General features: G+C 36.2%; 1 protein-coding gene across 5 annotated transcripts in view; it reads left to right on the forward strand.

The window, feature by feature from the left end:
• Positions 1 to 14,894, forward strand: part of psd3l (pleckstrin and Sec7 domain containing 3, like) — a 192,911-nt gene that overhangs the window by 156,333 nt on the left and 21,684 nt on the right. For all 5 annotated transcript variants that reach the window (XM_056466945.1, XM_056466946.1, XM_056466948.1 and 2 more), the window contains one exon: positions 9,906 to 10,096. In XM_056466945.1, coding sequence (XP_056322920.1) covers positions 9,906 to 10,096 — 191 coding nt within the window. The remainder of the gene's footprint in view (positions 1 to 9,905; positions 10,097 to 14,894) is intronic.

The raw sequence follows: 14,894 nt of genomic DNA on the forward strand, positions 1-14,894 counted from the left end.
TTAACAGTTTCTGTATTTGTGATTAAGTTTGTGGACTGCATTATGGGAACTTGATCTCTGCTCTGTTGACTTTTGATGTTGAAATTTAACTCTACAGTTTAACAAAATGACTTTTATTGACATTTTAGTAGTGTGAAATTATATAATGTATAAGAAGTAATAGAGAGAGAAATAAGTCTGTAAGATAACAGAAAATGTATTGTTCTTTAATAAACAAGACCAATACAGACAAAATATCACTTTAAACCAATAAACCAGTAAATTCACGAATGAAGTCAACTTTAAATACAAGATCTGCTCTATCCTGGCAATGTTGTTGCGTTAAAAAGTTGTGTTGGGTCCATGCCATGAGGATTGCTTTTCCTTTTCACCAAAATAGTGTCACTATTTTACAACCCTACAACATTTCCATTTACTTGAGAGCCAGACAATAACATAAATGACTTTTAGTACAGAGCATCTCCAACCAAGGGCACTGGACATAACGTTTGGATGATTTTAGAAGCTGGAACAAATGGGAACCAAACAGGGGTGTCAGAGTGCTTATTCTAATAGATATAGAAGGGGTGTAAAGAGGCCAAGAGCAATATACAGTCACAAGGTCCATAAATCCTAGCAACACCCCAGCTGCCAACAAACAAATATAGTGTAGCACACGTCCTGTTAGAAAGTCTTGAGTGTTTTGAGAACATATTTAAAAATAAACAAAAGTTAAAAGCAGGCCAGATGTACACATATTTTTGGCGCACATTAAAATGTTAGAGCATTCAGAAACACATAGCAAATTAAACAGGAAAAGTATAATATATATGTCACAATCACCAGCAATCTAGTCCATACAGATAGCTAGAGAACTACAAATATGCCACCAAAAGAACTACAAATCCTGTCATGCACCACACACTCACACTTGTTCCTGTTTCACTTTAATTACATGGTTTGATTACAGTGCTGAGTCTTGTTATTCTGTTAGTGAACATTTGTGACGTGACGCGTGTTAGTGATGCATTTCCTTTGTCTAGCCGTGTTTGACCTTTTACCTTGTTTAACTGTTTCCCTTTGTTTTTACCGCCTGTCCTGACCAAGCGGCAACCTCCCGCTCTCCCTCGGGAGGCCAATACGGAAGTAACTGAAACTGCAATTCATCAAAATTCCGCTAGTCCTGGCTCCATAATAGAGCAAAGTGCAATTGAGCCTACTGTTAGAATGGCCAATTTTACAGAAGAAAAAAAGGTGTTTACAGCCTGGTACAAAGAACGATTTTGGTTCATATAGCTATTATTACCCTCCATGACAACTGTGAGGGGGGTGAATTTTTTTATAACTCATCCGTTTCCTTTATATTAGGTTATATTAAGTTTGCATAATTAAGGGCGTGGTCACTTGAGTGACAGCTAGGTCTCGCTGGTCGCCGTCACTTCACCTCAGCTGAATCCGGCAGATTAGCCACTGATCTCGGCATATTCCTCGTATTTTTGTTTTGTTTATGTGGCTTTACACAGTCAGCTGCCTTTTGGACTTATTTCTTACAATTATCAGATGATATGGGATGCTGTGTGCACTTAATTGTGCTCACAAACCATTCATGTGGCCTCGTTTCCCATGTGAGTAAAGTTATATACTTATACACCATCTCTATAAATGTATTTGTTTGATTTAAGATCATTTATCATTAATATTTTTCTTTAGACCCGTAGAGCACTCCAGAATGTGACAGATAGATTAGCTGTAGGCTATAAAACAGTCATCTGAAGCGTTGTCATACAGTGTTATGCTGGATTTCATCAATAGTCTTGCATTTACTAACACAGACTATATCTGAAGTGTTTGGAAGTAATTCGCGTTTTCCTCCTGTAGAAAAACGTCATAAGAGCAATTTTTAGTGGCTCAATGTATTACAACAGTGTTTTTGAAAGTCTAATCACTTTATTGATATAGTGTACAGCCAAGCACATGTGGTCAGAACACAAACGAGTCGCAGGTAATAAAGTATCAAGCGTTTCTCCCACAGTAAAGTCTGTCTGCCAGGTCTAAGCAAGCTCCGCCCACTCTTCGCCTCTTTGCCCTTGTTTGGTATCCCGCCGTGGGTGCGATGACACGCGAACAAAATGGCGACGGTTGGCCGCGCCTACTTGTGGCTTCTTTTGCGCTCTTCAGAAACCTATGGGTGACGTCACGGATACTCCGTCCATATATTTTACAGTCTATGGTCCTGACCATTTGCCTGTTTACTGACCATTTTTTGGATTCTCTGTATGCACTTGTTTACTTCTGTGATCGACATTTGCCTGCCTGGCTATTCTTGTTAATAAATACTGCAAGTGGGTCCTCATCTCTGTTGTCAGCGTCCTTCACATGACAATATATATATATAACACGAAAGCATGTTAGTGAGATGTTCTGACTTTTATAGTGACCATATATGTTAATTAAAAAAGCACAAAATACTTTATTACCTAAAATAATATCAAAATATATTTTAAAATAATTTTAATTTTAGAGGTACAGTTGAAGTCAGAATTATTAGCCCCCTTGTTAATTTTTTAACGATTAAAATTTCAGCTTCTGTTTAACGGAGAGATTTTTTTTCAACACATTTCTAAATATAATAGTTTTAATAACTCATTTCTAATAACTTATTTATTTAATCTTTGCCATGATGACAGTGAACATAAATAATATTTGACTAGATATTTTTCAAAACACTTCTATACAGCTTAAAGTGACATTTAAATGCTTAACTAGATTAATTAGATTAACCAAACAGGTTAGGATAATTAGGCAAGTTATTATATATTCAATTCAATTAAATTCACCTTCATTTGGATAGCTCTTTTACAATGTAGATTGTCAAAGCAGCTTCACATAAAAGATCAAAGTAAATTGAAACAGTGTAGTTCAGTTTGTAAAGTTTAAGTTCTGTTCAGTTTAGCTCAGTTCAGTGGGGTTTAATAATCACTATTGAGAGTCCAAACACTGAAGAGCATCGATGCACAGCTCTACAGATCCCGAACCATGCAAGCTGGTTCGGGATATAACGATGGTTTGTTTTGTAGACTATCGGGAAAAAATTTTGCTTAAAAGGGCTAATAATTTTGTCCTTAAAATGATGTTTAAAAAAATTATAAAATGTTTTATTCTAGCAGGAATAAAACAAATAAGACTTTCCCCAGAAGAAGAAAATATTATCAGACATACTGTGAAAATTTTCTTGCTCTGTTAAACATAATTTGGGAAATATTTAAAAAAAGAAAAACTAATTTGAAGGGGGACTAATAATTCTGACTTTAACTGTTTATATTTTTTTCTGTTGGGCCATTAAGACATTCCTAAGTGTTTGACCCTATATAAGTCTAAAATTTCATTGATGGTTTTAAAAAGAAAAGGTGAAACCAGCAGAAACCCTGTAAAATAGACTGAATGATCAAACATGTTTGTTTTTTTTCTCAGTTGCTCATTACAGAGGTGGAAAATGCTGTCTTTTTGCAACAGATCTTGATTTGAATTCCTGGCAGTGTTTTGAGTCATTTACACATTTTATAAGCTCTTCACAAGTTCTTAGCTGAGAAAAATACAACCACATTTTCTCAAGCACATTGTTGTTTTGTTTGTTTTTTGTACTGTCTTTAGGCTTTAATAATTCTTTAGGCTTTTTTCAAAACCAACAGTGGAAGTTTTCAGAAGTCAAATACTTAGCTTTAAAAGAAAAGGTCAAGCATGCTGGTGAGATCAAGATGGTCTGGTCGTGATCTACAGCATGAGAAGTTGATGCTCGCCATCACTGCTGAAACTATCATCCAGATCTGAACCACAGGATTCTCTAGTAGAATGTAAAGCTAGTCGGTTTATAGGGAGGTTACATTTATTTTTAAAGACCTTTTTACACTTCAGATAGGCTGTTTTAAAGGTGCTGCTAAAATGCTAACTAAAATCTAGCGCGCTTTCAGTTGTGTAGCAAGCAAAACTTGTCAAAATGTGCAATATTTCATGCACGCAAGGATCGCTGGTCTCACTCTCTCACACGCTTTGTCCTAAAGCGACTATGGTGCTTGGCTGGCGGCATGCAGGAGTTACACTTATTACTAAGCCATACTTGCATGGTATTTCAGACCGAATATTCAGAGTAGCATGGTAAACACTATTGGGAGCGCATCACAGGCCGTCATTGTTCAATAATGAACCAATGTGATGTGAATATAAAACCTCAGTGAAGCAGGCTAGGTGGAATAGCGCTATTTACTTATATTTTGTTGTTAAACTAAATAAAAGTCTACATTATCGATGCTGTAAAAGGTCCCTTATGAAATTGAAAGTAGTCACATCAATCACGATTTTCAGTGGCTGAACTACACTTCTGTGCGTATAACCCATTCGTAAAACAACAAAATCTATATAAGCTTTGTGTGACCAAAATAGTTTTCAAACATAACATTACCTGCCTAACAGAAATACGTCAGCCATGGTAGCATCCTTCTTCCAGCGTGAAAAAGTAACTCAAACATTGATTTGGGATTTTAAAAGGTTTTGATTCATCATTTGTTTTTACTGCTGTCACTCTCATACTTGAGTCCACGTGAACGCGGCGCTTATGTCTCACCCAGAATATAAAAATACGTATAAATATATTTAGATCATGTACTTTAACCAGCACTACAAAAATGTTTCTAGATACAATCACCTACTGCACCTTTAAATTCTGCAATACACAAAAACATAACAGTCTATAGAGCTTTTCATACTGTGCTTATCCACAGGTTACTTTTATTCTAATTCCCCTTTTAACCCAGCATGGGAAAATAAACTTTTAACAGATGCAATTTAGGAGCAAGCAGCACTTTTCACCAGGTATTATGGAGCAATACGCTGATATTGCTATGTAAACAAAACTGCTAGAAAGAAAATTAGGATGAATTTGACAGATATAAAAGCCTAATCAATGACACTTACACGAAAGGACGAAAGGACACTAAAAAAGAACGTTAGAAGGATAGTTTACCCAAAACAGAAAATTCTGTCATCATTTACTGACCCTTTACTTGTTTCAAACCATCTGTTAAACACAAAAGAAGATATTTTAAAGAGAAAGTTTAAATAAACTTGTAACCATTGACTTTTTTTCTGCTATGAAAGTTTATGATGAGATGTTTTCAGCTTACTTCAAAATATCTTCTTTAGTGTTCAACAAAATAATGAAACTCACTGGCCATTTTATTAGGTACATTTATCCAACTGCTTGTTAATGCAAATTTCGAATCAACCAATCACATGGCAGCAACTCAAGATGATCTGCTGCAGTTCAAACCGAGCAATAGATTGGGGAAGAAAGGTGATTTAAGTGACTTTGAACATAGCATGATTGTTGGTGCCAGACGGGCTGGTCTAAGTTTTTCAGAAACTGCTGATCTACTGGGATTTTCACGCAGCCATCTTTAGGGTTGATGCCAGAGGTCAGAAGAAAAATTGCCAGACTGGTTGGAGCTGATAGAAAGGCAAGAGTAACTCAAATAACCACTCGTTACAACCAAGGTATGCAGAAGAGCATCTCTGAATGCACAACATGTCGAACCTTGAGGTGGATTAGCTACAACAGCAGAAGCCACTCCTGTCAACTATTAACAGAAAACTAAGGCGAATTGTAGCACGGGCTCACCAAAATTGGACAATAGAAGATTGGAAAAATGTTCCATGGTCTGATGAATCTCAATTTCTGCTGCAAAATTTGGCTGGTAGGGTCAGAATTTGGCATCAACAACATGAAAGCATGGATCCATCCTGCCTTGTTTCAATGGTTCAGGCAGCTGGTGGTGGAATGGTATAGGGGATATTTTCTTGGAACACTTTGGGCACATTAGTATCAATTGAGCATTGTGTCAATGCCACAGCATAACTGAGTATTGTTGCTGACCATGTCCATCCCTTTATGACCACAGTGTACCCATCTTCTAAATTTATCTCCAGGACTAAATGTCAGTGTTTGAATACCCACCATTAATTGCTGTCTCTAGGTAAATTATGAGCATTCTGAAATGTGAACCAACATTAACCACCATTCTGTTTAAAGAGGGTTTAGAAGGACTCAGTATGAGCTATTTCAAATGTTAAAAGATATACTTTTGCAGATTTAGTCAGATAAGATTAATTAAAAATCAGTATTGTAATATAGACTACAGTTTAGAAGCTTTTTTCAGCTCAAGTCAGCTTTAAATACTCTGCCTTGATCATCTGGTTTATAGATACGATTTTTATATAAGGATTCCTCAAATGTTTAAATGAAGCGCTATGGGAGGGAGAATGAAATGGCCTTTTTTTATGTGAATCCAAATTTAGAACAATTGTATCGAATACATTATTCAGCTCAAATCAGCTCATTGTTGATTCAGGTCAATATCTATGTAGATTGTCAATCATAAAACAGTCAATTCAGCAATGCAAAAGTTCTACAGAAGACAGTTGTCTCATATATCCTGCTCACGTTAGCTGTATTCTTATCAAATAGTTTCAGTGCTGTGTTACTATTATTTATGTCCCTAATTAAGCAAACCAAAGAGTAATAGTAGTAGATAGCCAGCTTACAGTAAACAGTTTGCTGCTTGCAGCTGTGGTTAATGGAACATCAATGACTGCTGTCTCTGTAATAACACTTGGATCATCATTTTCAATCAGCGTTCTGATTTTTTTATCATCATTTCTGGTCTACTCTGGTGGTTTAATATGTCGAGTGTTACTTTGTGTTTGGTGCACACCAGCGTTCAGGCTTATTTCCTCAATCGTTTTAAGTCGATTGAAACAAACAGTATGTAATAATCCTATTTACTCAAATAATCTGCCTTGATAGTCATTTATATGTGTTTTTATGAGGTTTCCTCGAGCGTGGAGACGAAGTGCTATATATAGATAGAGGGAGAATGAAATGGCCTTTTGTAATGTGAAGTTGAAATGAATTGTTTGCTGAGTTGAAGTATGTTGATGGTTTGGTTTTGTGGGAAGGTAAATCTAATCTGCCTGTTAATTGTGTGATTCAGCTTGAGTAAGTGGTTGGGAACTTCTAAAAGGGTCATTTATATACCGAGACAGGGGACACTGCTAGTTCTGACTATTGACTTGTTGCCTATTTCAAGAACATGTTTCCTTCTGTCATTTGAGTAATGTTTCTTGTGATCCTTCATTACGTAAAGGGAATATTTAAGCAATTCTAACGCCTCCTGACACTCGACTAATGTCATCAAGGAAATAGTGGTCTTGAGCTTCAAACATATTACTACAAGCAAAGGTAAATGGCTGCTATTTGGGTTGTTAGTTTCCTAGCAACGTTCGTTTTTTCCGTGACTGACAGAAGCATCAACCTTCAGGACAGAGTCCGGCGGAGTGTTTGCATTTAATCCAGAATGTAGCAGTGCAACTGTAATCCTTGTCAAAAACCCTTCAAGCATCTCTTCAGCCATTGTTAGTATAGAAATGTGTGAACATGTAAAGTGTTGCTTTAGTGTCCAGTTGCAGACCTTCTTCAAATGACCCATTGAGGTTGTGACCTCTGATGGCGATCCTGCTGTCACATGATTAAAGCTGTCCGCCTCTAATCAAACACTCTTCTCCACCTGCTGTGTGAAACAAAGAGAAGGACACCAGATTTACAACTCCTCATCCATTTTTAGATGCACTTGTCTCTTGATATACTTTAATGGAAACTTCGCTCAAAAATTCATCTTTTGAACACAAAGGGCCCTATCATACACCCAGTGCAATAAGCCACATGATGTGTTTGGTGCGATTTGTTGCTATTTTGAGAACAGCGCAACCCTAATTTTCACGTTTTGCACCATGTTGTTTAAATAGCAAATCCATTTGCACCACTTTGTGGACTCATGGGTGTGCCGTGCCGGTCTATAAAGTGAAATAGACTGCGCCATTGACCAACTAAAACCTGGTCTAAAGTCCAGCATAGAGTGTGTTAGTTATGCGCCTATGCAGGTCCAAACTTTTTTTTGGGTTATTCATGACAATTTGCATTTGTATAATATTATTATTTTTAGCAGTATTATTTATTATATGCTTATTTATATTTGTTTTAGTAAAACAAGTTTAGATTTGTCCACCTGTTGGGTTTTGGAGACGTGTGCACCACCATAAGCTAATGGATGTCTTCAGTAGAGTGTGTATAACACTGTTTACTTATCTACAAAAGTAAAGGAGTAAAGTAAAGAGGCTGAATGGAGAAGGCTTAAACAGATGGCCTGTTTAAGATGGTCTGTTTTCAGTTTTTCCTCTTATAAAATCCATGTAAATAGCAAATGCACTATGGCTTGACGTACAGTAGCTGAATCTTAAAGGGAATGGGAGATGAGAATCTGATTGGTTTAATGCACGTTACACTCAAAACACACCCATAACTCACTAAGAGAGCAAGCACAACACTGTTAGACCATTTGCCAGGGCGCAGAGCATATTTTTCCATCCTTAAAATAGCAAAAGTTTATTCGGACAAGCCTTTAATGCTTTTGCGCTATGCGCTTTAGACTTTGCACCTTGATTGTTAAAACAGAGCCCAAAGTTTTAAAGCAATGCTAGCAATAAATAAATAGTGACAAAAGCTTTGTGTGTGAATAACAGACCTCAAGTCAAGTCATTAAATGCACTGCATTTACTACTTTTTTTTTTCATGCTCAACTATTTTTATTCTAAAATACAGTCAAATGAAAGAACTGTTTCCTTTTTTAATATATTTTAAAATAGAATTTAATTTCATGTAATTCAGAGTTCAGTGCTCCAGCCTTCTGTAATTTATGATGCAGTACCAATTATATTAATATGCTCACTTAGTTATTTTATCAGTTTAAAATAATAGCCCAGCCAGAGCCCGGACCTAAATCCTATTGAACATCTCTGGAGAGATCTGAAAATGGCTGCACACCATCGTTTCCCATCCAACCTAATAGATCTTGAGAGGTACTGCAAAGAGGAATGGGCCAAAATTCCCAAACACAGGTGTGCCAAGCTTGTGGCATCATATTAAAAAAGAAATTTGCAACAATTTCAAATACTCTTTTTTCACATTGTCATTATGGGGTATTGTGTGTAGAATTTTAAGGAAATATATGAATTTAATCCATTTTGAAATAAGGCTGTAATATAAAAGAATGTGGAAAAAGTGAAGCGCTATCAATACTTTCCACGTGCAGTGTATACTGTACCTTTTTTCCACTTGTATTTACATGTGGACACTTCTGCTTTTATTGGTATTTTTACTGGTATCTGGTCATGAAAAGACCAAGCGTAAATGACTTCCAAGACATCTTTGTGGTGGATGGTGTCACCATCTCAAGTTTTTTAGGAGCGGAGCCGTCCATACATGAGCAGTCATTGATGGCACGTGTGGATGGAGTGACTGTGATCGCCATATTGGATGAACATAACAGCATCACAGAAGTCCACTGAGTCACATTTGCATTCAGTGCATGAATTATGCATTGGATTTGTGTCCATTTTGTGGCGAAACATTTCTGTGAAAACATAAATTGGGCTTGAGCAATAGTAGATTGTGTTTTTTGTTGTTTTTTATTGTGATTTGCTGTAAATACATGCAAAAGAGATGATTTAAACAGACATTTAAAAGCAGTCAACTGAATTTTTCTGCTTTCTATTTCCACAAATATCAGACATGCAATAACAGATGTGTGCAGTATGAGTCAGTGGTCAGTGTGTTTGTGTGGGGATTCCGGCAGTGATGCTGAATGTCCGCAGACTCTCCCACACACATCAGCCCATCAGTCGCTTACATAAGTTGTGTTTCTACAGCTCAAAAACAGAACTTGTTCAAACTATTATCAGGACTGCTGAAGAGCCATCACGCATGATGGTGTGTGAAGAGTGATGAGTTGATGGTCTGTGTCTGTGTTTGTGTGTTGTAGAGATGGAGATGAGCTGAAGAAGTCTCTGTCTGAACTGGCGGATAAGAACCATCACTCTCACAGTAAGAGCATCAGTCGCATCAGCAGTGGCAGTAACCCCTTCCTGGACATTGCACACGACCCCAATGCTGCCGTCTACAAAACTGGCTTCCTGGCCCGCAAAATCCATGCCGACATGGATGGGAAGAAAAGTAAGATTTACACGTTTCTGCTTGTTTTTTTAAATCTGAACTATCATTTGGAGCAAGTGTATATACAATAAACTTGATGTAGGAGCCCGAGCATGACTTTAGTACTGTGAAACTGTATTATGTGTTTTCATTTAAGTGGACCTGACACAACATCTAAGAGGTTTAGGGTGGGGCTACAAATGCCTATGTGTCAGCATAGTGGCAGATTTAAAAACAAAACTAATGTTCTATGCCAGGGCTATTCAATTAGTTTATCATGGGAACCAGTTCATGAAAAGCATCCCAAATGAGGGTCCGGAGATATATGACACAACAGCAATATAAGAGCCCATATCCTGATTTTTTTTGCTCATTAAGACACCCATGTTGGCTTTTTCTACATTAAAACGTTAATATCTTGTATTTTGAAACTACATAACATCACTGCATTGTACAATGTGGCTTTTTTTTTTTTTACAAACATATTCAAATGTTGTATTTCAAAGCGCAACAAAATCAGTGTATTGCTCAAGTAGGCTTCTTCTACATTCAGACACATTCATATGTTATGTTTTAAACTGCGTAACAATTAGGGATGCAGCGATTATAGATTTTGGTTGTACGATTATAATCTGAAGAATAATCATGGTTAATACTATACTAACTATAAAAATAGTATTTGTTTAATGTTAATTGAAGCTATATATTAGCTAAGAATTTAAATGAACTGTTGTTATTATCAGCGTTAATACATACATAATCATTTTAATAGTTTAAATTTAAATAGAAAAGATGCAATATGTAAACGGCCTGCTGCTATAGTTAATCCAATGTGTGTACTTATCAGCCTCGGTATAAGCTCGGAACTTTAAACTATTACACAAATGGCGTACCTTTGTTTAGTTGCAGCAGTTTTTTTTCGTGCAATAGAAATGCGGCGTTGAGAAGCCTTTACAATTAATTAACCGTAATGAATTTAAGTGCGGTTAATAGTAAAATCAGCTATCATTGCATCCCTATTAACGTTATCAGTGCATTGTACAAAAGGCCTTTTCTACAAACATATCCAAATGTTTTTGGCTGCCCACGCCACTCACTTAATGTCAGGTGACTCAGACTCTGCGAAGAACAGACGCACGTCACTTCATAACAATAGCGGCCGTTTTTTGACTGAACTAAATTTATTTTTGATGTCTGGTCACACCATCTGGAGGGCCGGAACAAATTGCCCCTGGGGGTGGGTTCGGGCCGCGGGCCGCCAATTGCCATGTCCTATGCTAATAAGGGAGGGATTGTCACTAGTGGATGGGACTTTACCCCTTTGATGACATGTACAAAGGGAGAATGTCAATCAAAGTGTTTCTGCAGACTGCTTTTATCAAGTGTGATTATAAAAAGTTGCCACACAACTGTGTTTAAACCTTTAATAAAAGGGATTTTTGCATAATAAGTCCCCCTTAAGGCAAGACTCTTTTAATTTTCAAAGGTCAATTTTGAGATTTTGGCTGTTAATTAAGTGTTATTTGTTTAAGTCATCAATTATCACGCACGATTGACACTGTGCAGGGAGTTAGATTGATAGGCGATCTAGCCAATCATAACGCGACGTTCTGTTGCCCCATCGCTTTCTGCAATTGTGTCCGACAGGTGCCATAGTAGAGTAACATTGGCGATTAACATTTGATCATTCATTCGAGTAAAATATACACAAATAAATTGGACAGGGTGCTTTTTGAAATTAATGATGGTGAATAAACGTAAAATCAGTGAACGTCTGACAAAAAAGTGCCTTCTGAATCAAATTAGCAGGATGACCTTCTGAATCTTTCACATACTTTGAAGACACTACTGACTACGTTTACATGGACAGTAATCAGTAAAGTATTGTCCTAAAAGTTTGAAAACCCCTGCTCTAGGCCAATCTTAACACAACATGGCCCCATTGTTTCCATTATTTTGTCTGAAAGGTGTCATAGTAGAGTAACATTGGCGAATAACATGAAAAATGGTCAAACTAATCTCTTATTGCAATGGTCCTCAACCACTGGGCCGCGGACCAGTAGCAGTCTGTGGATCAGTTGGTACCGGGCTGCACAAGAAATCATTAATTATTTTCTTTTTATTTATTATCTGAGTCCGAACGATCTTTTATTTTGAAAAATCATTTATTTTGAAAAATGACCGTATTCTTTCGCTGACAGGCACTTAAGCGCCCAAATTTAACCTACAAGCTGCAAAATGAGTAAGAAACTTCTTTGGAAAGTTTCTTTTCTAACGGGAAAAGGCCCTGTAAAGGACCTGCAAACTGCCAAGGAATAAATCCGCAACCCATTTGTCAACAAATTAGGTGAATCCAGCATGTCTGTGCAAGAAGATCAACTGCTGAAGAGCACAAATGACGGCGGCCTTTTAGCATATTGCATAAATCGCATATTGCTTTTCTAGAGTTTGCGCAAGTTCATTATTTCCAATGGAGGTGCACAGCTTGCACGTTCAAGCGGTGTGATGCGCTCGTGCCTTCCAGACGCCCCAAGTTGAATGAATGCCACGAGTGCACCACGAGTCACATAACAAGAACTGACCGAATAGCTTCATACTCAGGGCCGGCGCTTCCATAGAGGCGACCTAGGTAAACCTCAAGGAACATATTGAATAATTGACAATTGCAAGTCATGACCCCTTAAAAACTATGATTTATGATTAAAGCATTTCGTTCTTTTAAACTAAAGATACATTTGGCTAAAAAACAGGTTGGGATGTTTGATAATCGTTTATTTTTGTAACAGTTTATTTGTTCTTGCTGTAATTAAAAGCCTTTTTTAAAAAGTAGGTTATATTTACGACTCTTCATAACTAAAGCCTGTGGGTATGCAGAAAATGATGGGAAACATCATTAAATAAATGCTGTGTAATGTGATCGAGGATAAAGCAGGTGTGATTCAGAGCTTTGGCAAGCACACATGGTGAAATGGGATTTTGGCTGTAGTCTCTCATATATTATGTCCACTTATTTTCCCTTCCTAATGAGATTCTAGATACACTACAAAACCTGCTGAGCTGTTTGTGTCTGTTTGAAGAGATGAACTGATTACAGCTTGTACAGCAAGAGCGTGTGTGTGAGGGTAAAAAGGTAAATACTGAGAGAAGTTAACTACTGTTAGATGTTAAATACTGAAAGCATGTTAAATGTAAATAATTTATTATCATTATTTTGCAGATTTTTTTATTTTTTTTGTTGGTTCAAATAAGTTTTGTAAAAGCAAAAAAACCAAAACATGGGTTAAATAATTGTCATTAAATGTAACACATATATTTATGTGAAGATTAAACATATTCTGACCTGTTATTAAAATATGCAAAAGAATAAATAATCATACTAAAGTATATTGTATTATGTTTATATTTTCAGTTATTTAAAACTACTTGCTGGCAAAGTGTCAGTGTAAATATATTTAAATGTACTAAATTTACAATCATAAATTAAAAACATAGTAAAAATCACTGTGGAAATGTACAATATTTTTGCTCAGGAAAAAAATCAACTGGAATGAAAGAAAGTTATATTACATGTTTATTGTTTTCCCCCCTCTTGAACCCCTATACAGTGTTGGAAATAAGTATTCAACACGTCACCATTTTTCTCAGAAATCATATTTCTAAAGGTGCTGTTGACTTGAAATTTTCACTGAATGTTGGTAACAACCGAAAAAAATCCATATATGCTAAGAAAACAACATTAGTTAGTTCACAAATTAAGTTATGTGTAATAAAAGGAAATGACAGTGGCTAATAGATATTCTTAAAACTAACAGACTGCAACCAACAGCTAAAAAAAATTTAATTTCATTGGATCTTTTGGATATTTTTTTTTATTTCATTGGATAATTAGATTTTTTTTTTCTTGAGCAGCAAATATTAAAATGATTTCTGAAGCATTATGTTACACTGAAGACTAGACTAATTAATGTTTCACAAGCATAAATTACTATTAAAAATCTATTGAAATACTCAGAAGATTTGTAAATATTACTGTTATTTGTATTTTTCCTTTGTGAGCATAAGAGACTCATCTCAGCAAGCATCCCAATTAGCCTATTTAAACTACTGTACATCCTAAAAGCATGTACTGTAGTTGTAAAAGTACATACTTCTGAATATGCTCCAGCGAATATCAAAGCTTTGGGACATACTACTTGCTCATTAATGGACCGTTCTGTTGCTTACATGCCCTGTTAATCATCTTGTCACATCATCCACATTTCTTTCATATTTAATTTCCTACCATATTGGAGATGCAGCTCCATGTCAATTTTCCATTTGTTCTTTCATGCAGAGAAGTCTCCTACATTCAGGAGTTAACGCCCAAGTACATCTTTATTAAAGTAAATGTTGTTGCAGATGAAATACTGTATAAGGAAAGAACGTGGAATAAATACAGTCCATTAGGTTAGATAATAGTTATATATTAGATAATATATGTTAGTTTAGCCAGAGGAGAAATGGTAGTGCCCAACTGAGCTTAGTTTCTCTCGAGGATTTTTTACTTCACTTCTGTCAATTGGTGAAGGGTTGTTCCTCGCCACTGGCCCTGATGACATCAATGGATTTTCTCTTCAGTGTTTGGACATTCAGCAATGAAAATTAAACCACACTGAACTGAACTTCAACTCACAGTTTGACACAGTTTCAGTTTACTAGAACTTCTATGTTAAGCTGCTTTCACACAATCTACATTGTAAAAGCGCTATAGAAATAAACTGTCAAATAGATTTGAATTGAATAATTAAGTGGTTCAAACATCTTTAACCAAAGCCTCTCC

Source organism: Danio aesculapii, chromosome 10, assembly GCF_903798145.1.
Source record: "Danio aesculapii chromosome 10, fDanAes4.1, whole genome shotgun sequence".
Classification (NCBI taxonomy): domain Eukaryota; kingdom Metazoa; phylum Chordata; class Actinopteri; order Cypriniformes; family Danionidae; genus Danio; species Danio aesculapii.